Source organism: Bos taurus, chromosome 22 (genome assembly GCF_002263795.3).
Source record: "Bos taurus isolate L1 Dominette 01449 registration number 42190680 breed Hereford chromosome 22, ARS-UCD2.0, whole genome shotgun sequence".
NCBI classification, from domain to species: Eukaryota; Metazoa; Chordata; class Mammalia; order Artiodactyla; family Bovidae; genus Bos; species Bos taurus.
The window spans coordinates 54,440,203-54,466,202 of record NC_037349.1 but is presented as its reverse complement, the minus strand read 5'-3'; the positions used below and the strand labels follow the sequence as shown (position 1 = coordinate 54,466,202).

General features: G+C 50.8%; 1 protein-coding gene across 19 annotated transcripts in view; it reads left to right on the top strand.

Annotated features, from left to right (window-relative positions):
* ATP2B2 (ATPase plasma membrane Ca2+ transporting 2) overlaps positions 1-26,000 on the top strand; it is a 381,296-nt gene that overhangs the window by 278,316 nt on the left and 76,980 nt on the right. For all 19 annotated transcript variants that reach the window (NM_001191245.3, XM_024982981.2, XM_059879841.1 and 16 more), the window contains 3 exons: positions 14,277-14,474; positions 20,085-20,342; positions 21,353-21,478. In NM_001191245.3, the coding sequence (NP_001178174.1) occupies positions 14,277-14,474; positions 20,085-20,342; positions 21,353-21,478 (582 nt within the window). The remainder of the gene's footprint in view (positions 1-14,276; positions 14,475-20,084; positions 20,343-21,352; positions 21,479-26,000) is intronic.

Genomic DNA, 26,000 nt, shown 5'->3' with positions numbered 1-26,000 from the left:
AATCCCAGGGCTGATCTCCTTCAGAATGGACTGGTTGGATCTCCTTGCAGTCCAAGGGACTCTCAAGAGTCTTCTCCAACACCACAGTTCAAAAGCATCAATTCTTCGGCGCTCAGCCTTCTTCACAGTCCAACTCTCACATCCATACATGACCACAGGAAAAACCATACCCTTGACTAGATGAACCTTTGTTGGCAAAGTAATGTCTCTGCTTTTGAATATGCTATCTAGGTTGGCCATAACTTTCCGTCCAAGGGGTAAGCATCTTTTAATTTCATGGCTGCAGTCACCATCTGCAGTGATTTTGGAGCCCAGAAAAATAAAGTCTGACACTGTTTCCACTGTTTCCCCATCTATTTCCCATGAAGTGATGGGACTGGATGCCATGATCTTCGTTTTCTGAATGTTGAGCTTTAAGCCAATTTTTTCACTCTCCACTTTCACTTTCATCAGGAGGCTTTTTAGTTCCTCTTCACTTTCTGCCATAAGGGTGGTGTCATCTGAATATCTGAGGTTATTGATATTTCTCCCGGCAATCTTGATTCCAGCTTGTGTTTCTGCCAGTCCAGCATTTCTCATGATGTACTCTGCATATAAGTTAAATAAACAGGGTGACAATATACAGCCTTGACGAACTCCTTTTCCTATTTGGAACCAGTCTGTTGTTCCATGTCCAGTTCTAACTGTTGCTTCCTGACCTGCATACAAATTTCTCAAGAGGCAGATCAGGTGTTCTGGTATTCCCATCTCTTGAAGAATTTTCCACAGTTTATTGTGATCCACACCATCAAAGGCTTTGGCATAGTCAATAAAGCAGAAATAGATGTTTTTCTGGAACTCTCTTGCTTTTTCCATGATCCAGCGGATCATGGACACATGATCCATGAACACAGCGGATGTTGGCAATTTGATCTCTGGTTCCTCTGCCTTTTCTAAAACCAGCTTGAACATCAGGAAGTTTACGGTTCACATATTGCTGAAGCCTGGCTTGGAGAATTTTGAGCATCACTTTACTAGCGTGTGAGATGAGTGCAATTGTGTGGTAGTTTGAGCATTCTTTGGCATTGCCTTTCTTTGGGATTGGAATGAAAACTGACCTTTTCCAGTCCTGTGGCCACTTCTGAGTTTTCCATATTTGCTGGCATATTGAGTGTAGCACTCTCACAGCATCATCTTTCAGGATTTGGAATAACTCAACTGGAATTCCATCACCTCCACTAGCTTTGTTCGTAGTAATGCTTTCTAAGGCCCACTTGACTTCACATTCCAGGATGTCTGGCTCTAGGTCAGTGATCACACCATCGTGATTATCTGGGTCATGAAGATCTTTTTTGTACAGTTCTTTTGTGTATTCTTGCCATCTCTTCTTAATATCTTCTGCTTCTGTTAGGTCCATACCATTTCTGTCCTTTATCGAGCTCATCTTTGCATGAAATGTTCCTTTGGTATCTCTGATTTTCTTGAAGAGATCCCTAGTCTTTCCCATTCTGTTCTTTTCCTCTATTTCTTTGCATTGATCGCTGAAGAAGGCTTTCTTATCTCTTCTTGCTATTCTTTGGAACTCTGCATTCAGATGTTTATATCTTTCCTTTTCTCCTTTGCTTTTCACTTCTCTTCTTTTCACAGCTATTTGTAAGGTCTCCCCAGACAGCCATTTTGCTTTTTTGCATTTCTTTTCCATGGGGATGGTCTTGATCCCTGTCTCCTGTACAATGTCATGAACCTCATTCCATAGTTCATCAGGCACTCTATCTATCAGATCTAGGCCCTTAAATCTATTTCTCACTCCCACTGTATAATCATAAGGGATTTGATTTAGGTCATACCTGAATGGTCTAGTGGTTTTCCCTACTTTCTTCAATATAAGTCTGAATTTGGCAATAAGGAGTTCATGGTCTGAGCCACAGTCAGCTCCTGGTCTTGTTTTAGCTGACTGTATAGAGCTTCTCCATCTTTGGCTGCAAAGAATATAATCAATCTGATTTCGGTGTTGACCATCTGGTAATGTCCATGTATAGAGTCTTCTCCATTGGAAGTGGTCAAACAAGAAATGGCAAGAGTGAATGTCGACATTCTAGGAATCAGCAAACTGAAATGCACTGGAATGGGTGAATTTAACTCAGATGACCATTATATCTACTACTGCGGGCAGGAATCCCTCAGAAGAAATGGAGTGGCCTTCATTGTCAACAAAAGAGTCCGAAATGCAGTACTTGGATGCAATCTCAAAAACGACAGAATGATCTCTGTTCGTTTCCAAGGCAAACCATTCAGTATCACAGTAATCCAAGTCTATGCCCCAACCAGTAACGCTGAAGAAGCTGAAGTTGAATGGTTCTATGAAGACCTACAAGACCTTTTAGAACACCCAAAAAAGATGTCCTTTTCGTTATAGGGGACTGGAATGCAAAAGTAGGAAGTCAAGAAACACCTGGAGTAACAGGCAAATTTGGCCTTGAAATACAGAATGAAGCAGGGCAAAGACTAATAGAGTTTTGCCAAGAAAATGCACTGGTCATAACAAACACCCTCTTCCAACAAATCTGGGGCAGACATCACTAATCAATCCTGATACGCAGACTCTTCAAACTCAACTCCAGGTAGCCCTTGCTAATAAGTCACAGTTGACTTGCAAGATGAAATTAGTTTGTGGCTCCTGTCTGAGAGGTGGCAAGGATAGCCCTCAGATTTGACTATTCTCTGAAAGCCGAATCAGAAGAGGGAAAGGGGTAATGAGGGAGCAGTGAGGCCTGAAAGTTAAGGTCAGATATAAGCCACCCGAGGTCCAGGTAAGAATCATGACATTTTCCCTCTGTAAGAAAGACTCTGAAGGCTTACAGAGTTTAAACAGTTAAACTCTCGAAGAGGTTTTCGTTTTTAAAGAACTTTGTTTTGCTTTCTGTATTTAGTTATTTTTGATTGGTTGATGATTGCATTACAATATTGGTTTCATTTCTTCCATACGTCAATATAAATTAGCCACAGGTGTCACCTATGTCCCCTCCCTCCCTGCTAGGTTGTCACAGTGCCCCGGTTTGAGTTCCCTGAGTCATGCAGCAGATTTCCATTGGCGATCTATTTTACATATGGCAGTGTGTATGCTTCCATGCTACTCTCTCCATTCATCTCACCCTCCCCTTCCTCTCCCCCACCCTTGTTCATAAATCTGTTCTCTATGTGTGTATCTCCACCGCTGCCCTGCAAATAGGCTCATCAGTACCATCTTTCTAGATTCCACATATATGCATTAATACACGATATTTGTCTTTCTCTTTCTGACTTACCTCAGTCTGTATAATAGGCTCTCAGTTCACCTACCTCACTAGACCTGACTCAGGTGCGTTCCTTTTCATGGCTGAGTGGTATTGCATTGCATATGTGTGCCATCGTTTCTGTATCCGTCCATCTGTCGAAGGGCATCTATGCTGCTTCCATGTCCTGGCTGCTGTAACTAGAACCGCGGCAAACGATGGGGCACATGTGTCTTCTTCAGTTTGGGTTTCCTCAGAGTATGTGCCTAGAAGTGGGATTGCTGGGTTGAATGGTGGTTTTGCAAAGGAGTCAGGCACGGCTGGGCGACTGAACAGCACCAACATTTTATTATTGTTCCTAGTTTTTTAAAGAGTCTCCATACTGTCTTCCATAGTGGTTATATCGATTTACATTCCCCCCCGCAGCGCAGGAGGGTTCCCTTTTCTCCACTCCCTCTCCAGCACTTCTTTGTGGAGTTTTTGATGATGACCATTCTGACCAGTGTGAGGCGGTATCTCACTGTAGTTTTGATCTGCATTTCTCTAACAATGAGCGATGTTGAGCGTCTTTTCATGTGTTTATTACCATCTGTATTAAAGGAACTCTTTTTTAAGCAGAATCACCCAGCTCTTGGGCCTCCCAGGTGGAGCTAGTGGTAAAGAACCCTCCTGCCAATGCAGGCGACTTAAGAGACATGGGTTCAATCCCTGGGTTGGGAAGATCTCCTGAAGGGCGGCATGGCAACCCACTCCAGTATTCTTACCTGGAGAATCCCATGGACAGAGGAGCTTAGCAGGCTATAGTCCATGGGTCACAGAGTTGGATATGATTGAAACATCTTAGCACGCATCACACACCCAGCTATTATTATTCATTTGTCCCAAGTAGTGACAATGCATCCATTCTTATGAAGAATAATATTCTGAAGGTACAGTTTGACAGCTTTCCTGAGAAGCCTGACTAGTCTCAACCGACTTCAGTTTTATTGTTTGGTAAAGGTCCTAAGGAACATACTTTTGTCCTACCGTGGACTCTGTAGCCTGCCAGCCTTTCATGCCGCACCTGCTTCATGAGCACCTACTATGTGTTGGGCTCTATTCGAGGTAACAGGACAGTCTTCACCATGGAGCTCCCAGCAAATTAGGGCAAGAGCCAGCCTCAGAGCCAGCTATGGTCTCACCAGTGACCAGCCCCGGTGACCCTTCCTCTTTCACAGCCAGCTTAACAGCTGGAAAAAGAGTGTGTTCTGTTATCTTCCAAGAAAACATTGTAGTCAACCTGCCAGCATGCCTGCTCCCGACTCTGCATGGCTGGTCAGCAGAGCAACTGCCCCTTCTCCCCCAGAGGAGGGCGGACTCACCCCCCAGCAGGACTGGCATGGCAGGGCTGGCCAAGGACCTGGCCGCCCTCAAGCATCACAGGAATGAGGTTCCCAAAAGCAGACACAAGTGACTTCTCCCGGGCTTGGGGTTAGCACAACTGCAGAAAGGCTTGCTAAGGGAAGCACACGCTCCCAAAACAACACACTTCTAAATAAGAACACACTTCATAGAGAACATGGCGCATGTCTAGAGAGAAACTTCACTGGGTTTTGCCAGGACTCAGTAAATGGTGTGACGATCACTATGGTTGCTCCAGTTGGAGTCACTGGGTGTGTTTTCACAGCTGTCCCCTTGCTCTCAGTATTAGCTTGAGCCTTGGTCAGTCCAGCATGGGCTTTCCTGGTAGCTCAGATGGTAAAGAATCTGCCTGCAGTGCGGGAGACCCAGGTTCAATTCCTGGGTCAGGAAGATCTGTTGGAGAAGGGAATGGCAACCCACTCCAGTATTCTTGCCTGGAGAATCCCATGGACAGAGGAGCCTGACGGGCCACAATCCATGGGATTGCAAAGTCAGACACAACCAAGCAACTAACACTTGGTCAGTCCAGCATCTTTATCCAGCTCGAGGCTGCACCCGGCACCACACACCAGTCCCCTGAGCAAAGGGACAGGAAGTACCCGGCCCCCGAAACAACAGTGATGCTGACCCTTCTTCTGTTGCGCGGGCAGTGACAGAGGTGGCCTTTGTCAAGTTATTGGAGAGACACACAGAACATTTAAAGTATAAAAGAATGCGCGACAGTGTGGGGAAGCAACAGCATCAATGATAGGTTCCCGGTGCAAATGCTTAGGCTGTCCTGAAGAAGCCTGTGTCGCAGAGCAACAGGGGCGTAGGATCTTGGCATCTCCAGACTGGGGTTCCAGTCCTACTGTCCTATTCATGCCTCTGATGGCTGCATGCACTCAGTCAGGCCTCTTCATCATCTCCCTCCTCCATGGGGTGTTACAAGGCTATCAGCTTCTGCAGCTGAAGTCCTTTAACCCGTACACATGTGTGTATGTGTGTGTGTGTGTGTGTGTGTGTGTGTGTGTGTGTATGTTCGGTCTTGTCTGACTGTAAGCCAGAACTGTAGCCCGCCAGGCTCCTCTGTCCATGGAATTTTCCAGGCAAGAATACTGGAGTGGGTTGCCGTTTACTACCCAAGAGGATCTTCTGACCCAGGGACCAGGCCCATGTCTTTTGTGCCTCCTGCATTGGCAGGTGGATTCTTTACCACCATGTCACCAGTGCCTACTCTATGCCAAGCACTGTGGACCAGGCACCGCCTTAGATAGCCCTCTCCTCTGGTCTCTGGGGGCCTGCAGGATCTCCCTGTTTTATAGCCCAAGTGGCCCAGAGAAGGTGTGTGACTTGTCCCAGGTCACACAGCTGCGGAAAGGGGAACAGCTGGAGCCACCGTTAGTCGTTGGAGGCCGTGACCACACAACTCAGTGCCCAGAGGGTCAAAATGAATAAGTGCGTGTCTCACCCGCTGCCAGAAGAGCTTGAGTCTGTGTGTGGCAACAGCATTGCATGGTTAGACGACCACATGGGTGTAGAAGAGCCAGGGAGGGTGGGAGTGCCATTCCTGCTCCACTAGTGTGTGACTGGTGCTTGCTGAGATGCCGGTGCGGGCGGGTGCACAGCCACCGTTCAGCGAGCGAAGGAACCGGCAAGCGAATGAAGGAAGGAGTCAGGCCACACACGCTCTAGTTCAGGACGGGACTCGGGCCAGCTTCCCTGGGGTCCCTTCCCACTCTGCCGCTTCCTACCTGTGTGTAAGATGGGATGATAATAGTGTCCCCTTCAAGGGGCCACGCTGGGGATTAAGTGAGTCTGCACACATGAACACTGTTAGCCTAGAGCCTGGCATGGAGTAAGCACTAAGTGTGGCCTGTGAGGATGGCGAGGACCAGTGGTTTAGCCAGAGGGTTTCGCGTCTGTGTTGTTATTTAGCATGAGAGCTGTTGCTCCGTGCTGTTTGCTGTCTGCTAGTACCAAGTGTGGGTCCAGCTGGGACCCCCGCCCCTCCCCCTCTTCCCCCCTCTCCCTCCTCCCCCCTCTCCCTCCTTCCCCCTTTCCCTCCTCCCCCGCTCCCTCCTCCACGGGCACACGGTGAGTGGTTCCTGCCTGCCAGCCATAACCAAGGACACAAAATGAACTGACGCAGATCTTGCCTTTCAGGAGCTCAAAATTAAGTAATCCCAGGAGTCAGTTGAAATACCACTTAATAACTTCCATAAGGGGGGTGGTGGGGGAGGTAAGCTGCATGGAAGGGCCATTAGATGAGAGTAAGGCCAGCCAGGGGCAGCTTCCTGAGGAAGGTGCTGTGACCCGTCCCAGGAGGGTGAGGCCGGAAAGGCAGCCAGGCATGCAGACGGCCAGGCCGAGGGAGCGCAGGCACGCTGGAGGCAGCGAGACGAGATGAGAGGCTTGCCGTCAAAGTGGCCTCCTCAGTTGGCTGCCCTGTAGCTGTCCTGCCCCCTCACACAGGGCAGGCTCGCCCCCTCCGACAGTGGGCAGCACCTCTGTCGGGCCACAGGCTCACCCGGCAGGCTTAGAAGGCCCCTCATGGAAGCTTAATGGCTTTATGAATGAATGATACAATTACAGGAGAAGTGGATCTCAGAATTTCTGAGCAACAAGGGCCCTTAGAGGACTAGTCCAAGCTCCTTGGTCGAGAGGAAGGAGAGGCCCAGCGGGGTCACACGGCCAGTGAGTGATTAGAGGAAGATCAAGATGGGACGCCAGGCCCCAGCCTCACACACTCACTCCTCACGACCTGTTTTTGTGTGTATTAATCGCTCAGTCAGGTCCAACTCTTTACGACCCCGTGAACTGTGGCCCACCTGGCTCCTCTGTCCATGGGGATTCTCCAGGCAAGGATACTGGAGTGGGTTGCCATGCCCTTCTCCAGGGGATCTTTCCAACCCAGGGAGCGAACCCAGGTCTCCCACATCACAGGTGGATTCTTTGCCATCTGAGCCACCAGGGAAAGTTTTTAGTTTGGGTTCCCCAAAAGCAGAGTGTGAGCCAAGGGTGGGATGCAGGTGGTATGTTTAGGAGTCATCTCGGGAGTGAGAGAGCAAGAAAGCAGGGAAGAGAGAAATGCCATTGCGGGTGTGCTGGTGACCTGACTACGCTGCAGGGGACCAGGGCTATGGCCCACTTGACCTTGGCAGGGAGCATGTGGGAAGCCCCTGAGAACTGTCCCTCCAAGGGTACAGGAGCATCTATCCTGACTCCCAGTCCCACTGGAGTCTGGGGTAATTCTCGTCACTTCTGGGCCCCCTGCTTAGTGGCACCCGATGAACCCCCAGCTGCAGGAAGAGCCCTGAAGCTGAAGACAGATTTGGAGGACACGTGAAGGGTGTGGCCAGCGTGCTCCGGAGCTGCCTGCCATGGCTGCAGTGTGGAGTCATAGAGGACCAAGGGGCTGGGGCACAAAAACTCTTGCCACAGTTCCTTATGAGATAATAATAGTGCCAGCAATGGTTTTCATTCCTGGAGATGTTCCCTGCACCAAGTACAATGCTGCATCCATTATGTTCATCACCTGAGGAAATAGGGACCAGTTATCCCCTTGGAGGATTCCCAGGGGGCTCAGCGGCAAAGAATCTGCCTGCAATGCAGGAGACGCAGGTTTGATCCCTGGATCAGAAAGATTCCCTGGAGGAGGGAATGGCAACTTACTCCAGTATTCTTGCCTGGAGAATACTATGGGCAGAGGAGCCCAGCGGGCTATAGTCCATAGGGTTGCAAAGGTCAGACACAATTGAAGTGACTTAGCACTCAATTACACTATTAATGGGGCTTCCCTGATAGCTGAGTTGGTAAAGAATCCGCCTGCAATGCAGGAGACCCCAGTTCAATTCCTGGGTCAGGAAGATCCACTGGAGAAGGGTTAGGCTACCCACTCCAGTATTCTTGGGCTTCCCTTGTGGCTCAGCTGGTAAAGAATCTGCCTGCAATGTGGGAGACCTGGGTTTGATCCCTGGGTTGGGAAGATCCCCGAAGAAGGGAAAAGCTACCCACTCCAGTATTCTGGCCTAGAGAATTCTTTTGATTGTATAGTTCATGGGGTCGCAGAGTCAGACATGACTTAGCAACTTTCACTTTCACACTATTAATGATTAAAGTAATAAAAATGAAAGGGATGTTCAGTGATCTATGAGAACATTCAGAAACAGGTTCAATCTGAAGGGGACAGAGAGACAGGTTTAGCCGAGTTCAATGTGAATGAGAGGGAAGCGCAGTCCAGGCAGCAGGAACAGCATGTGCGAAGGCCCTGAGGCAGGAGAGCACTTGTATTGAAGCTGTACTAGAGAGGCTGGTGGCGCTGGGGTGTGTTGGCAGGGTGAGGGAATAAGACTTAAGAAGAAATAAGGGGTCACACTGTCCAGGGCCTTCCAGATCTTGGCAAGGAGAGTAGATGTCTGTCTGTGCAACGGAAGCCCCTGGAGCATCTTCAACAAGGGCCTGACATTCACACAGTGCACTTCATGCTTTTAAAACATCCCTCTGACCACTAGGTGGAGAATCGGTTGAAGGTGCCTAACCGAAGTCCTCCTGGACTGATGTGCAGGCAGTGAAGGGGAGTGGTCGGATCAAAGTTAAGTATTCCTTTGAGTGGAGGGACACACAGGTAGTAGTGATGAAGCCAAGTTTTTAACCCAGGAATATTTGTCTCCAAGCTCATATCTAAAAGAAGGGCCATTTCCTCTCCAGGGGATCTTCAAACTCTGTCTCCTGCTTTGCAGGCATATTCTTTACCACGAGCACCACCTGGAAAGCCCCTCATATCAAAAGGTTGTATGGAAATAAGTGTACATTTTCTTATAGTACGTATTGATTTCTCCCTGTAAATTAAACTTTGAATCGTTCAAATAAAACATGAATACATTCTCCTGGGTTAAAATAAAAATATTTTAGTCCAAGTTAGAGTCCCAGCCACTGCAACCAATCAGATTGCCCTTTTCCTCCCCAGAAGTTCCACCATCATAAGTTTGGAGCAGATCCTTAAAGAACCTTTGCTACATATTTACATATATATGTACCTATAGGAAATATAAACTATGGCTTTACTGAGTTTTCTGTTTCGCATAAATGGAATCAAACTGTACACATTGCTCTGCAACTTGCCTTTTTCACTCAGTTTTGCTATATTAGTGCATATAAATGGATTGTGTTTTCTAATTGTTGCATAATATTTAATGGACTGGATGCACCACAGTGGATTTAGCCCACTCACTTTCCAAAGATGGAAATGCATTTTTCTATAAATGTTATAGCTTTTGAAGGACTCGTGTTTTTTTTTTTTTCCTTTCAAAATGTAAGACTTTTATTTATGCTAATGGAGGTACCCACACTGCAGTGACAACACAAATATTTAACAACTCCGAGCCTGGTGACTAAATTTTCCCATTTTCTTCAGGTGCCTGGAATCCCTGGGAGTTAGCTCTTGTCTGTTGCCAAGTCTGTGTTTATAGCTCAAGGCTGTCTCCGGAACAGGGGAAATGGTGGAGTTACTGACTTTTAGCTGCTGGGCCCTGAAATAGGCACCCTGGCATGATATAGAAATAGCCCAGCTGTGGATTCTCAAAGACCTGGGGTCCAATCCCGGCTGTAGCTGTGTGACCTTGAGCAAGTCACTTGAGCTCTCTGAGCCTCAGTTTTCCCATCCACAAAATGGGGTTTGTAATCCTTGTCTTATAGACTGGCCAGAGGTGAATGCAAGCTCCATGTGCTAAGTGATGATCCCCGAGAGCACAGATGTGTGCACTTAGCCCCCCTCTGTCTGCAGCCCCAGCATACTGGAGGGAATGGGGTGATGGTGTGGGGTGGGGCAGACGAGTTCGTCCTGCATCTCTAAAGGGGTCACTCGAGGTCACAGACAATGAAAAGACGTGAATACTCTGTCGCTGCTGTCAGTGTCGTGTGAGGGTGCATTTGAGCTCAGAGGCTTTCTGCCCGGATTCTGGGCCCCTCGGTGTGCCAGGCACTTATATAGTTGTGCGCCTTTCATTTGCACCCCAGCAGGCAGAAACAGCGAGTCTCCCCTCTGCCCCAACTTACAGCTGAAGAGACTGAGGTTCTGAGGGAGTGTCACTTGCCCAAGTGGCAGGTTGAGGCTAGAATTTGGTCCCTCTGCTTCTGGAAGCTTCCCTGAGGCTGCAGGCAGCCGCTCAGCAGAGCGCCCCGTCCTGGACCAACAGGGATGTTGCACCTCTCGTGATGACATCGCGGATGTCTGTGTTCAACCATCAAGACCCCTTCACAGACGGAGAGAACAGCGGCTTTTCTGGCCTCCTTTTTTCCAAAAGGATGCTGCTGCTGCTGCTGCTAAGTCGCTTCAGTCGTGTCCGGCTCTGTGCAACCCCATAGACGACAGCGCATCAGGCTCCCCCGTCCCTGGGATACTCCAGGCAGGAACACTGGAGCAGGTTGCTATTTCCTTCTCCAATGCGTGAAAGTGAAAAGTGAAAGTGAAGTCGCTCAGTCGTGTCCGACTCTTAGCGACCCCATGGACTGCAGCCTACCAGGCTCCTCCGTCCATGGGATTTTCCAGGCAAGAGGACTGGAGTGGGGAGCCTTTGTCTTCTCTGCCAAAAGGATGAGATAAAGGCTACTCGGAGGTCACCAAAGGACAGTTTGAATCAAATCTCTTAAACGATGCTGATGGAGAGAGAATGTGAAATGTCCATAATTTTGTGTGTACATTAAGGCTCAGTTTTTTTTTTAAGCTAATGAGCAAGATGAGAACCTTTTGGTGAAAAGGGCCTGGGCCAGGAGTCAGGAGTCCAACCCCAGCTTTGCAGCTGAATCACTGTATCTGAGTCAAGATACTTCCCCATCCCTGGGCCTCACTTTTCCACCTGCCAAATGGAAGAATGAGACTGGCTGACCACAGGACTTGTCCTGCTCCAGCAAAGGGGGAACCTGGGGCAGGGGATGGAGAGGGTGGAGTGCTTTTGGTATAGGGTTGCCAGATTTAACAAAGAAAAGTATAGGATATCCAGTGAAATTTGAATTCCAGATAAAAAAATAATTTTTATTAGCGTGTCCCCAATATTATAGGAGACATAACTTAAAAGTTATTTGCTATTTATCTGAAATTCAAATTTAACTGGTCATCCTGTATTTTGTCTGGCAACCCCATTTAGCACCTTCACCTCCACCGGACCCCTCAATTCTTTGATGCAGATAATTGATATCTTCACAGCTACTAGATCAACTCCTGGCCACCCACCTTCCCACCAGATCCTCACCACCCAATCCCAACCTTCCCACCAACACCCACTTTCCTGTTCACATAGAAATTCTAGAGCCGTGAGCTGAGAGGTTTCATGGGTCTAGGAATTCCTACAGCAGAGATAGGGGTGGAGATGCAGCTGAACTCAGGGACTTAAATCCGTGGAGAGATGTATGTCCGTGCGTATCACGAAGGCTGGAGGGACACAGTGTCTGTGGGTGCTCACGAGCGGCTGATCTCATCGTGGGCCATGTCTACATGTGCGCACACACGCTAGGGGCGCTGCTTCCGCACGTGACCAAGAACCTGGCCAGGGCAAAGCCTCAGAGCCTGGGGGAAAAGCCAGTGTGTGTCCAGTACAGCTGGACAGAGATGCACTTTGGGGGCAAAGCTTCCTCAGGTAGCCAATGACACAAGCGGCCGATACAACAAATCATTCCTGTTCAGCGCAAGAACCCACGTTCTGCACTCAGCTCTCTTCTTGTACATAATTAATAGAATACAAATTCTGACTCCAGCAGAAGACTTGAGCCACGTGCTGGGGCATTTTTTAATTTCTTCACCGTAAGGACACACTTCCCTCACCTATACTGTTCACAGAGAGCTTCCACGCCCCTTCCTCTGTGGAGTACAGCTTACCACAGCCTCGGGCTTATTTTGCTCCCATTTTAATGATGAGAACACTGAGTTTCCAGGGGATGAAACAACCAGCCCAAGTTCATCCGCAAACCTGACTCCTCACCCTTGTACAAAGAGAAACTCAGGTTCGAAAATCTATGGTTCCACACAGTGTCTGCTATCAACTGCATTTGGGTCTCTGAATTTTCAAGGCCTTCCTGGCTTTGTCCCGCGGATATTTGACACAGTATTTTAATTTTTAATATACTAAATGGTGAGATGCCCTTTAATCTAAATTGAATCTCCAGCACCACTCATCTCTCACACCAGCCTGGTAGTTTTCCTCCCAAAATAGGCACTGTTAATTTTCAGCCTGAGGGTGAGGAGACTTTAAATTTCTGCTCCTGGGGAGGGCATGACCGGTGGCCTGGGCCAGGTGGACTTTCCTACCTGTAGGTCTCCATAACAACTGTCTTTGGATATAAGGTTGCCACAGCCACCAGTCCCCACTTTCAGCCCTTCAGCCAAGTCCATCCTTCATGTTGTATATGAGGAAACTGAGGTCCAGAGAGAAGTGGGTTGTCTGCAGTCACACAGCCCTTCCGCTGTGCCTGTCCTCTCCTTGACCAGCCTCCTCTCCTTCTCACTGAAAACTCATCTCTTCAGTCTTACTCCTCCAGGATGTCGTGATTAATGACACCACTGTCTTAACTGAACAACAATGACCCAATATCCTCACCTGAGGGCTTCCCTGGGGGCTCAGTGGTGAAGAACCCACCTGCAGTGCAGGAGATGCAGCTTCGATCCCTGGGTCGGGAAGATCCTCTAGAGAAGGAAATGGCAAACCACTCCAGTATTCATGCCTGGAGAATCCATGGACAGGCTACAGTCCATGGGGTCGCAAAAGAGTTGGACGTGCCTGACAGACCAATGCTTTTCACTGTGAACACATATTAGCCATTCCAGCATGGGAGGCTGGGGGCAACTTTTCCATGTGCTTAGAACAGGGCCAGCCTGGGTCCTCCGGTCCCAAGAGTGTGCCATGGCTGGGTCTCATGATGGCCTCCATCTCCCCATCTATGAAAGAAGCATAACCCAGCTCAAGCTCCCTTTCTCCCACTGCACAGGCAGGACAGTGGATCTTCAGCACTTCCTGTACTGATAGGCAAGGCCAGTGGGATGGGGGAAGGTCTCCTTGGGAACAGGACACCCTCAGGCTCTTCTGCAGCTCTCAGCCAGTCTGGCTCTTGGAGGCAGTAGGTGGGTGTCTTACTATGAACATCAGAAGAGGCTCAGCACCCAGAACCCCATTTCGGAGGCATGTCCATCTCCTGTACCCCTGAACCACAGACTGTAGGATCCCAGGACCACCAAGCTCCTATATTCCTGAGCAAGGGGCTCTTCCCTTCGCAGGACTCCCCCAGCACCCGCATGGGGCAGGTGTGCAGAGAAACACGGGTTGAATGAATAACAGGATGAACAAAAAACTATTGGAGTCCTAGGCCCTGTGATGTGATAGCTTGTCTATGATGGTAGATATTGGACCCTGGGGCCCCTGCAACTTGAACAGCAGAATGCCCCAGTCCTCCAACTCCAGCACGCTGTGATTCCGTTCAGGAGATCTTCTGGGTGGAAGCTAGCATTGGGCGCCGGCTCCTGGTGGGTTCCTGCTGGTTTCCTGCCTTGTTTTTGCCTCTCTCCCCCTGCCACGTGGCCGCCCCCCTCGGAGTGATTCCTGGGCATGTGTGTCTCTCCAGGACCCCCAGGCCAACCTCTCTGCACTCTGTCCTCAGGTTTGCCGGGCACTGCTCCAGACCTGGAGAAGAGAAAGCAAATTTTTGGGCAAAACTTTATACCTCCAAAGAAGCCAAAAACCTTCCTGCAGCTCGTGTGGGAGGCCCTGCAGGACGTGACGCTGATCATTCTGGAAATCGCCGCCATCATCTCCCTGGGGCTCTCCTTCTACCACCCGCCCGGCGAGAGCAACGAAGGTAAGACGGCACCTGGGACCTCCCGCTCCTGGCCTGCAGCACGCATGCCCGGCCACACCTCGGGGCACCTGGGGGCTCAAGGCCACCGTTCCCTCCAGGCTGGGAAACTGAGGCCAAGGGGCAGTGGGTGGCTGAGCTGGACCGGGGCTGAGAGTGCCTGGCCCCCCTTCTCCCATGTGGGAAACACAGAGGTTGGTCAACCACGGTCACGTCAGGGTGAGCGTTTGTCGAGCACTTAGTGTGCCGAACTCCAGGCCGAGATACCGTCCTCCTAACAACCCCATGACATAGGGGCCATGATTACGCCCATTTTAAAGATGTGCCTTGGGCACAGGGAAGTGCATTAACTTGCTCCAGGTCACCCAGCTAAGAAAGAGCCCCGAGATTTTGCGGTGGGGCTTGTTAAAGACACCACTGCCCAGACCACGCTCTTGTTCAGTCGTTCAGTCGTGTCCCATTCCTTGCCCTTGCGGCCCGTGGCTGCAGCACCCCGGGCTTCCCCGTCCTTCACCATCCCCCAGAGCTTGCTCAGGCTCATGTCCATCGAGTCAGTGATGCCATCCAACCATCTCATCCTCTGTCGTCCCCTTCTCCTCCTGCCTTCAATCTTTCCCAGCATCAGGGTCTTTTCCAATGAGTCAGCTCTTCACATCAGGTGGTTAAAGTATTGGAGCTTCAGCTTCAGTCCTTCCAGTGAATATTCAGGGTTGATTTCCTTTAGGACTGTCTGGTTTGATCTCTTTACTGTCCAAGGGACTCTCAAGAGTCTTCCCCAGCACCACAGTTCTGAAAGCATCAATTCTTTGGCGCTCAGCCTTTCTTTATGGCCACTCTCTGGTTATGTTGAATGGAATCCAAGGAAGAGTGACCCCAAACTTCTATCCAGCTGCTCTCTGTGGGCTCCTCACTCTCACAGCTGACGACAGACCCTCCGAATCGCCCACCTATGGGCAGCATCCATGCTCCATCGGACACGGTGTCAGCCTCGGGCCCCTTGCCCTCTGGGTGCTCTAGCTTCTGCGTGATCCTGTTTCAGCTCCGACACTGGGCTCCCAGAGGCCCCCAACTGTGAGAAAAGCCATGATGACGTCAGAGCCCTGTGCAGCTGATATTCTGGAACAGGGATCGCAAACTTCAGAGCACGGCCACATCCTGTTTGTGTGTGGCCCTTAAGCAAGTCACTTTCCTTCTGTGAATCTCAGTTTCCCCATCTGCTAAACAGGGCAACAGACCTCACCTGGAGGGGCTCTAACAAGGAGGTGGTGGAGGGGCATGTGGACAGCCTGGCACACAGAGGGCGCCCAAAGATGCTGGGCCTGCTGCCGCTGTCGGGGGACCACCCTGGGCTTCCTTCCCTGCAAGTGTGAGGCGGGGATCTCACACTCGGTGCCTTGCAGGAGGAGGACTCTCAGCCACGATCCTTTGCTTGGTTCAGGGCCAGCACACCCTGGTGGGGCTGATGCTGAGCACGCTTGGCCACGTGACGCATCTCGGGCTTGAGAGGACATCCTGAAATGTGCCCTGGGTTCTGAATGGGGCCATTGCTTGGTGGGTGGAAGAAGTACTGCCCCACTCACCCAGGGAGGGTTCTGGAGTAAACCTACTTTCTCAGTCAGGACTTGGGAGCCCTAATGGAAAACCTCATAAATAAGTGAGGAGGTTGGGATTAATATATACACACTAATAGACATTAAAATAGATAACCAACCAGGACCTGCTGTACAGCACAGGGAACGCCGCTCAATATTTTGTAATAACATATAAGGAAACAGAATCTGAAAAAGAATAGATATGTACATATAACTGAATCACCGGGCTATACACCGGAAACTAACATGACATTGTAAATCAACTAGACTTCTATTTTAAGAAAAGAAAACCTCAGCCTCCATTCTTCCTTTCATTCCAAATACTGAGCACCTGCCAAGGGCTAGACTGCACCAACTCCATGCAGCTTCCCTTTATCATGGCGAAGGTTTTTAAGCCTGAATCCCTCTACACATCTATACGTAAATAGAAAGACAGGCAGACTGATAAATATATACACATAAGCCACGGGCTATGTAGGATTACATAAGATATATTGTTTTGCTGTTAGATTTTTATAATCTGATTTGCATTAGTAGAAAAGTACAAATACTTTGTTATTAATTATTATTAGGCATCTTAATGTGCTTCATAAATAGATGATCCTTCTAGGTTCACTGCTTCAGGCAAGCAAATAAAAAGTGAGAACTAAATATAGGAAATAGTCTTTATGGGCCTCATTTGCCCAAACGAGGAGGTGGTCCCTGAGGTTCCTTGTACAGCTGCTACCCCACTCTCTCCCATGCCAAAATTTCCTGAAAAACTGGATAACCAAGTCTATCTGGTCAGCTGCCTTTAATTTTTTTTTTTTACCTAATATTACTAGTTGCAGCCATGAAATTAAAAGATGCTTACTCCTTGGAAGGAAAGTTATGACCAACCTAGACAGCATATTCAAAAGCAGAGACGTTACTTTGCCAACAAAGGTCCGTCTAGTTAAGGCTATGGTTTTTCCTGTGGTCATGTATGGATGTGAGAGTTGGACTGTGAAGAAGGCTGAGCGCCGAAGAATTGATGCTTTTGAACTGTGGTGTTGGAGAAGACTCTTGAGAGTCCCTTGGACTGCAAGGAGATCCAACCAGTCCGTTCTGAAGGAGATCAGCCCTGGGATTTCTTTGGAGGGAATGATGCTGAAGCTGAAACTCCAGTACTCTGGCCACCTCATACAAAGAGTTGACTCATTGGAAAAGACTCTGATGCTGGGAGGGATTGGGGGCAGGAGGAGAAGGGAACAACAGAGGATGAGATGGCTGGATGGCATCACCAACTCGATGGACATGAGTTTGAGTGAACTCCAGGAGTTGGTGATGGACAGGGAGGCCTGGCGTGCTGCAATTCATGGGGTCACAAAGAGTCAGACATGACTGAGCAACTGAACTGAACTGAACTGAACTGAACTGAATATTACTAGTTGATTCCTTTTTTCTGCATCACCTCTTTCCAAAGAGGATTTAAAGCAAATAAGTTTGCTCCCTTGATTGAGATATAAATTTGACTTTGAACTGCCTGGCAACCAAAGCAGAAAGTGAATTGGGGTGATTTGCATAGCTCAAGTTATCAGTTAGGAGGAAAGGTAGTTCTTTGAGAAGATAGTACACCCCCTGACAATGAATTGTGGGATGAACTTACACACAGGACCTTATGTGCGAGCGTGCTGTGTTGTTTCAGTCGTGTCCGACTCTTTGCGACCCCATGGACTGTAGCCCACCAGGCTCCTCTGTCCATGGGATTGTCCAGGCGAGAATACTGGAGTGGGTTGCCACGTCCTCCTCCAGGGGATCTTCCCCCATCCAGGGGATTGAACCGGTGTCTCCTACATCTCCTGAATTGGCAGGTGGATTCTTTACCACGTGCCACCTGGGAAGCCCAGGCCATTATGAGAGATGCATAATGGGCAGCATTCTTTGCAGAAATTTTGTAGAAAATAGAGAAGAAGATGGTACACTGCTTCTTGCATAAGGTTCGAACAAAGCTAAGGGCGCAACACAAAAGCATGATAAGGAGGGTAATTCTTACTGTTTTTAGAGCCACCTCTAGTTGGGAGCTTTTAGGGTAAAAGTTCATTTGATACTCACTTGACCCTCACAACAGCCCTGTGGGCAGATACTCTTATTACCCAGGAAACCGAGGCCCCGAGCTGCTAAATGACTTGCGAGGGCAGACTCCGGGAACCGGCAGAACCGTGACTCAGACCAAGGCGTTCTGGCCCCCGAGCCCGCGTGCCTGTCCGTCGGCTGCCTTTCCTCAGAAAGGGACCAGGTTGAGTCAGTGCCACCCGGATAAGTGACCTCAGGTGACCCTGTGTAGTGCAAGCTTAGAACTCAGCGGGCAGCGGGGAGAGGGGGTCAGTGGGAACACAGATCAGGCTCCCGGAGTGGTGCCCCACAACCCTGCTCTCAGATGCCTGGAGTCGCCTCCATCCTAGCGAGATGGGAACCAAGGCCCAGAGAGGGGAAGGACTTGCCTAAGGTCACACAGATTGGTGGCAGGAGGGCTGGGTTTGGAACGCCAAGCTTCTGGTTGTTTCTACTGCCCTTCACTTCTTCTAGCTGAGACACCAGCTTAGGCCACAGTGGGTTGACAAGGGCAGCTGAATACACTCTTCTCCTACAGAACGGAGTTCTTGAACTTTGTGACTCACTCCTCCCTGACACCCAGGCCCCAGCCTGCGCTCTGAACCTTCCATGGTGCCTGGACCACCCCCACCATGGCAGACGTAGGCTGCATCAGTTACGTGTAAAGTGATGCTGTGTACTAAGTTGCTCAGTCATGTCCAACTCTGTGCAACCCTATGAACTGTAGCACCCCCCCAGGCTCCTCTGTCCATGGGATTCTTCAGGCAAGAATACTGGAGTGGGTTGCCATGCCCTTCTCCAGGGGACCTTCCCAACCCAGGAGTCAAACCCGCATCTCTTATGTCTCCTGCATTAGCAGGCAGGTTCCTGACCCCTAGTGCCACCTGGGAAGCCGTAAAACAGTGCTGGTGACGGACTAACACTAGACTGCCCTGCAGTACCCAGAACCCCTCCCTGTCTGCTTTCTTGGCTCAGAGACCTCTAGACACTTGTTGGAGGTCACAAAGCACTTTCATGGCAGGGCTAGGATAGGCATAATCCCTGCTCCCAGCTCCCTGCCGTGACAGCTCCCTTAGTGCCAGAGAGCCAGCAGAGTGCCCAGCACATAATAGGTGCTTAGAAAATGTTTGTGACTTGACCAGTTTTGAGAGTCCGTATTTGATGCCAGGCCCTGGTAACCACCTCAGAAGTAGTTTCTCCAGTTTACTGATCAACAGTTAGAGGGAAGGCCAAGTGGGTTCCCCAAAGTCACACAGACAGTGAGCAGACACACCTTAGAAAGCCCTGGGTCTGAGGAGGGCAGTTGCAGTTTCCCCAGATCCTGTGGTCACAATCCCCAGATCCTGTCCCTGCCCCAGTCCAAGGGAGCCCAGAGGTGACCTCAGCAGGACCCACCCACACCTCTCTTTCTTGCCCTTCCTCTTCTCTTTCCCCTGATTGCCCCAGAGCAGCAGGAGGTGTTCTCAGGGTCTGGTGGCTCCGAGTGGTGAAAGGAACCCACACCTCTACTTTCTTGCCCTTGTAGGTACCATGTAGTCATCAGACTGTAGGTCACACAAGTGGCTCAGGGTATCAGTATCCTCACTGTGTATTGGAGGCTCAGATCCAGTAAGACCCTCCTGTGTGCCGAGCGCTGCCTGGAGGTTTACCTTCCTCCCCTGGAGCCTGGCCTCAGTGACTCCCGCTTTGCAGATGAGCACACTGCAGCTCAGGGAGGGCAGGGACTTACCCAGGACCAGAAAGGGGCAGCAGCAGGGTTCGGACCCAGCTTGTTGGAGAGCAGGTCCCGCCCCAGCCTAGAGGCCTGCCTCACAGTTGCTGGAAGAATGGAAGGAAAGGATGTCAGCAAAGCTGCCTTTTAGACCCTAAAGCACTTGCACTGTAGATTACCATGAGGCCCCTTCTGCCTGGCTCACCCGCCCTGCCTGCTTCCTTCCGCTCTGTGCAGGATGTGCGACGGCCCAGGGCGGGGCAGAGGATGAAGGGGAGGCAGAGGCGGGCTGGATCGAGGGGGCTGCCATCCTCCTGTCGGTCATCTGCGTGGTCCTGGTCACCGCCTTCAATGACTGGAGCAAAGAGAAGCAGTTCCGGGGCCTGCAGAGCCGCATTGAGCAGGAGCAGAAGTTCACTGTGGTCCGGGCCGGCCAGGTGGTCCAGATCCCTGTGGCTGAGATCGTGGTTGGGGACATCGCCCAGGTAAAATATGGTAAGTGACCCCACTGTTGAGCTGGGTGCTAGAACTGGAGTCCAGGCAGGGGTGGGAATGGGCCAGGCAGACCCAGAGAAGCAGGCCCAGGGCAGAGGGTGGATTCCTGAAGGCTGACCCCAAGCTAAAATATTTTCTGAGCTTCTTGGAGAGGTGGAAGGCTCATTTCTGGAGGAGGTAGGATTCCAGAATGTATTTAAACCATAAAATGGCAAATGCATGACACATGTACCACCACTCTCCAAACGGCTACCCTTAGCAGACATTACTAGTTGATCTCAGCTCAAAGCTGAGATAACATCATCAGATGACTTCTCAGCCCAGCACACCAAGGAACACTAACACTCAGAGTGGGTTGATGAAGGGAACTCCCTTTCCCTTCTCTGATTTGGCTGTTGGTGGATGGTTGTTGTGCTAGAGAAGGTGTTATAAGGAGTGGACACGAATGAGCAAACATTCTAGGCCCGTGATGCTGCCATGGAGAAAGTGAGCAGGCTGGTGCCAAAGGGGATTTAGCTGAGATATGTCCTAGGTAAGTAGAGGTAAGAGAAGGGGGAAAGGTTGGAGGACCCCTTCTCACCAGCCGTATTATCCTCCGATAATATTCCTGTCTTGGGGTCTATTCAGCCTAGTCAAGACAGGCCCTTCCCAAAGAATTTCCCCAAACCATAGTTGAGGCCAAAGAAGAATGAGTCATTGAGAAAACTGGGCCCCAAATCCATGCCATGCCAAGAGAAGCACCTTAGAAACTGAGGGACATGCCCCCTTGAGCTCAGATAGAGGCAGGACCCGACCTCAGCGCTCCAGGCCCCCTGCCCTTCACCCAGGCCCCAGGCTTCAGCTGCCCATTGGCCTGTGATGGATGCCACCTTGGTTCCTGCACCCTGGGAGCGCCAGGCAGCCTGTTCCAGAAGGCGACTCCTCCTTGCAATCCTGCTTGAAGGGAATATTCCAGCCTCTCCAGCCCTTGAGACCCTGCTGACGGCCCCCCTTGCCCTTCCTCCCACCAGGCGACCTCCTCCCTGCTGACGGCCTCTTCATCCAGGGCAACGACCTCAAGATCGATGAGAGCTCCCTGACGGGGGAGTCTGACCAGGTGCGCAAGTCGGTGGACAAGGACCCCATGCTGCTGTCAGGTGAGCTGCGGCCGCCGTGGGTCACTCCCGTCACCGCTTCCTGCCCCCGTTCCCCGGGGGCGCCCGTATCCCCTTGATGAGGCTGGAGGGTCTCAGAGCCTTTGGTCTTTGGCTCCAAATCTCTGGCCAGCTCGGCCCCAATCAAGAATTCCCTCCTTTTCCCCAGAACACATACATTAAGTCTACTGTGTACTCAGTACTTCTCCAGGCCCTGGGGTGAGCCCAGTGAATAAAACTGACAATGAATTCCTGCCCTCCCCGCCACCATGGAACTTACCTTCTAGCGAATTGGTTTTCTGAAAGTTGAACATGGAAGTCTATTCCCATTAGGGACAAGAAAGAACCAGTCTGGTGACCATTGTTTTAGAGGCATACTGTGTGCCAGGCACTGGTCTGGGGGCTGGGACCTAAGACAGATGAGGCCCCGGCCTTGAGGAGCTTGTGGTATCGTTAGGAGTCAGACAGTGTGAAAATTCCAGAGAGTAATAGATATACTCTTGAGAGTCCCTTGGACAGCAAGGATAGCCAACCAGTCAATCCTAAAGGAAATCAACCCTGAACAGTCATCGGAAGGACTGATGCTGAAGCTGACGCTCCAGTACTTTGGCCACCTGATGTGAAGAGCCAACTCATTGGAATAGACCCTGATGCTGGAAAAGATTGAGGGCAGAAGAAGGAGATGACAGAGGATGAGATAGTTGGATGGCATCACCAACTCAATGACATCACTTTGAGCAAACTCTGGGAGATGGTGAAGAACAGGGAAGCCTGGCGTGCTGCAGTACATGGAGTAGCAAAGAGTCAGACATGACTGAACAACTGAATAACAGCAACGATAGATACTTGATGAAAATAAAACAGGACAATGGAGTACAGCTGGCTGGGGAGGTCGAGGAGGCCTGTAAGCTGAGGTGTGAATGATGACACAGAGCTGGTCTTCCAACTTTCCAGAGGATGAGTATACCGGCAGCAGGAATGTGAAGTGGAGAGGCCCTGAGGCAGGACTGGGAGCAAGATGGAGGGGTCAGATGTCAGGCCTGGTGTGCCGTGCTCAAGAGTTCATAAATGTTCTGAATGTTATGAGTGCTCTCTAGAATTAGCAGTAAGCTGATCCCGTTTACATTTTTAAGATCTTGGTCTGACTGCTGCAGTGGGGATGGCAAGAGAGGAGGGGTGACCCTGCAGAGGCGAGGTACCAGTCAGGTGAAATACCTTCTCCGAACAGGACACCAAAAAGGCATTCCTGTCCAGCAGTGCTCAGCACACATCATCTGAGCAGCTGCTCTGAGCCAGGCTGAGCAGTGAGATACCTCCCTCCCTGACCCCACGATGATCCAGACTCACCCTCCACCCTTGGAGGCCTCCAACCTGAGTAAGCAGGAGCATGGAGGCAGGGAGTAGACTTGCAAACAGCTAAGTCCATAGAAGAGGAGTGAGGAAGGTGTGAGGAAACCAAGGGAACAGAACCATCTAGAAGAGGTAGAATTGAGCGGGGTTTTAAAGGATCAGTAGGAGCCCACCAAGCAGAGTTGTGGAGAAAGGGTCCTCCTAGCAGAGGCACAGCGGTCTAAAGGAGGGTGGAATTTCCTAGAAATATTACAAAGAGGAAGAGGAGCATGTCTACAGGGTATGATGGTGAAAAGAACTGAGAATCGGGTCTGGGGCATTTATTTATCAAGAACTTATTCAATTATTCACTTATGGAGCACCTACTGTGTGCCAGTGGTTCATGGAACAAGCAAGGTGCCTGCCCTCCTGAAGCTTAGAATCTGGTAAAAGAGACTGACAAGAAAGGAACAAACAAGCAGATATGTACCACAGTTTCGGATAGGGATAAGTCAGGTGAAGACATTACATCATTGTAGTGAGAAAGAGACCCTGAGGAAGGGGATGGGAATCTTAGTTGATCAGGGAAAAGCGTGTGTGAAGAGGTTGCATTTGAGCTAAAGGCAGAGCAGTGAGAGAAAGAGCATTCCAGAAAGAGGGACAGTAAGTGCAAAGGGCCGGGGGTCTGGCCGAGTGATCATGGAAAGCCATAAATGCCCTCTGGGAACTCAGGGCCACGTGGGAGCTCAGTAAATGGTCATCGCCCTATGGCCTTGGTTCTGACCTCTGAGCTGAAGTGATTGTCAGAGAGGTGGTTACCCTTGAGAGAAGTGACTCCGTGGGTTATGAGGCTCAGTGCAAGTCGAAGGGAGGTGCTGGGCATGAGTGGATGGGAAATGAAGGTTCCAGACAGTTTGGAGGAGAGGAGAGGTAGTTCCCTGGCAGGAGGCTGGGGAGAGAAAATGTTCAGGATCACTGACCTGAACGAAGCATCAGCACGCAGCCATGAGGGTGGGCACAGATGTGGAGACCCTGGAAAAGAGCAATAGGGTAGAGGTGGATGGGAAGTCGGCTGGCCAGCCCAAGTAGGGTCAGCCACTCTAGTCTCAATCTATCCACCTGGAGGGAAGTCAAGACAAATGGAGGAGACCCTGGGCCTCTGGGTGTCAGGAAACAGGAGCCAGGGTCTCCTGTGATGTCTTTTGTGGGCAGAACAGAGAGGGTGTGCCGAGGCCAGGGGATCTCGGTCGGTTTGTGCTGACACTTCGTTGCTGGCAATCTGATGGGAGGTTTCTAGCAGGCTTCCTGGAGCTCTGTCCTGTTGCAGTACGGAAAGTGTGCCCATCAAGTTTGCAGAGCCCACACACCCAGGGAGGGTCAGGACCCATGAAAGGTGGCCAGAGTGCAGGGCGAACTAGACTCGAGAAAATGCAATGGACTCTGAGCTGCAGCCGACACCCTGAAATGTGAGGGGGAGGGAGGGCGGCGGCTCAGCCCAAGTTCCGGGGGAAAGACGGTGAGAGAGGGGCGTAGTCAGCCCGATGGAAAGCAAGCTTACTGGGGAGAGAATTCTGTGACAGTCAGAACCATTCTAGGAACAAAAGAGGCTGCCTGTGTGGTAGTGAGTTCCCCGCCACTGATTGTATGTATGTAGGGCCTGGACAGACTGGGGGTGGGGTGGTTGTAGAGGAGGCCAGAGCCCTGAGCAGACACTGCCTTCAATGCCCCTCCCTGTGGTGAGAGTCACAGATTCAGTGCACCCGTCCTCACCCGCACCTCTGCTACAGACCCGCCTTACTTCCTTTCCTCTGCCCTGCCTCTACTGGGGCCGTTTGCTCCTCCCAGGTGGCCCTTTTCCTTTCTCGTTGCACATTTAACTCCTGCCCATCTGCTCAGTGCCCCCTCCTCCACGAAGTCTGCACCTTTGGCCTGCACCCCAGCACCGCCTGGGACCCTTGTGTTGGCCCGCGACATCACACAACACTCGGCCATTTGGGCACAGGCTGTCATGCTGATTGAGTTTTGTGCTGCGCAGAGCATCTCAGATAAACAGCGAGACTATCCACAGTCCCGCCACCCAAACAAATCTAACAGGTCTCACATTTATGGGCTCTTCCATCCTTGGCCGGTCCAAGTGTGTGGGAGCCCAGGCCTGAGGCTGCCAGGAGGTCTGCCCAGCTCCACCCCAGGCCCTGCACCCCTTAGGGTTCAGGCAGTGTGTGTGAGAGTGAAGAGGGAGGCTGCACTGCGTAATAGAAAGAGCAGAGTTCAGCCAGGCTGAGCCAGATCTGGGCTCTGGAGTGAACTCACTCTGTGGCCTTGGGCACGTCGCTTCACTTCTCTGAGCCTCGGTTTACCTGTGAGGACAATAGCGATATCCTGGTGTGTGACGTAGGTGAGGCCCTTACCTAGCATGGTGCAGCCAGAGGGATGCCCATGGTGGGCTGGGTCCCTTCCCTGCTCCTCCCAAGGAGCCTGGACTTGGGAGTGACTTAGGCCTGGGTTCAAATCCCAACTCTGCCCTTCACTGGCTGGGAGGCCCTGGACAAGCTTCTTTCTGAGCCTGTGTTCCCTCACTTGTAAAATGGGAGAACAACTCCAGCTTATGTGTCCTTTTCCCACCTCTTCCTTCATCTTGAATGTGTCACCGTTCCCCCTCTCTGGGCTGGCCCTGTCTCTCCATCGTGTAACCCCTCCCCACCTACAGCCTGCATGAGCCTGCCTTCTCCAGGGAGTCCCCCTGGCTTGCTGTCTTCCCCAATGCTCTCAACTCTGCATAACTGTCCTTTGGGCACTCTTTTTTGGGGAGTGGGAACATGACTAGACTTCTTACACCCTTCCCCTGTGCTAGAGGCTTTGCTGGGCCTTCTGGTCAGATGACCCTCAGAAAATACAGAGAGACCAGCCTGGGGGCACCTGCAGGGTCCTCATGGTAGTTGAGGAACCACCCCCACCCCACACACACACACATCGCATCGAGCACATTGGCTCAGCCTGCTGCTGCTAAGTTGCTTCAGTCATGTCCAACTCTGTGCAACCCCATAGACGGCAGCCCACCAGGCTCATCTGTCTCTGGGATTCTCCAGGCAAGAACACTGGAGTGGGTTACCATTTCCTTCTCCAATGCATGCATGCATGCTAAGTCACTTCAGTCATGGCCGACTCCGTGCAACCCCGTGGACAGCAGCCCACCAGG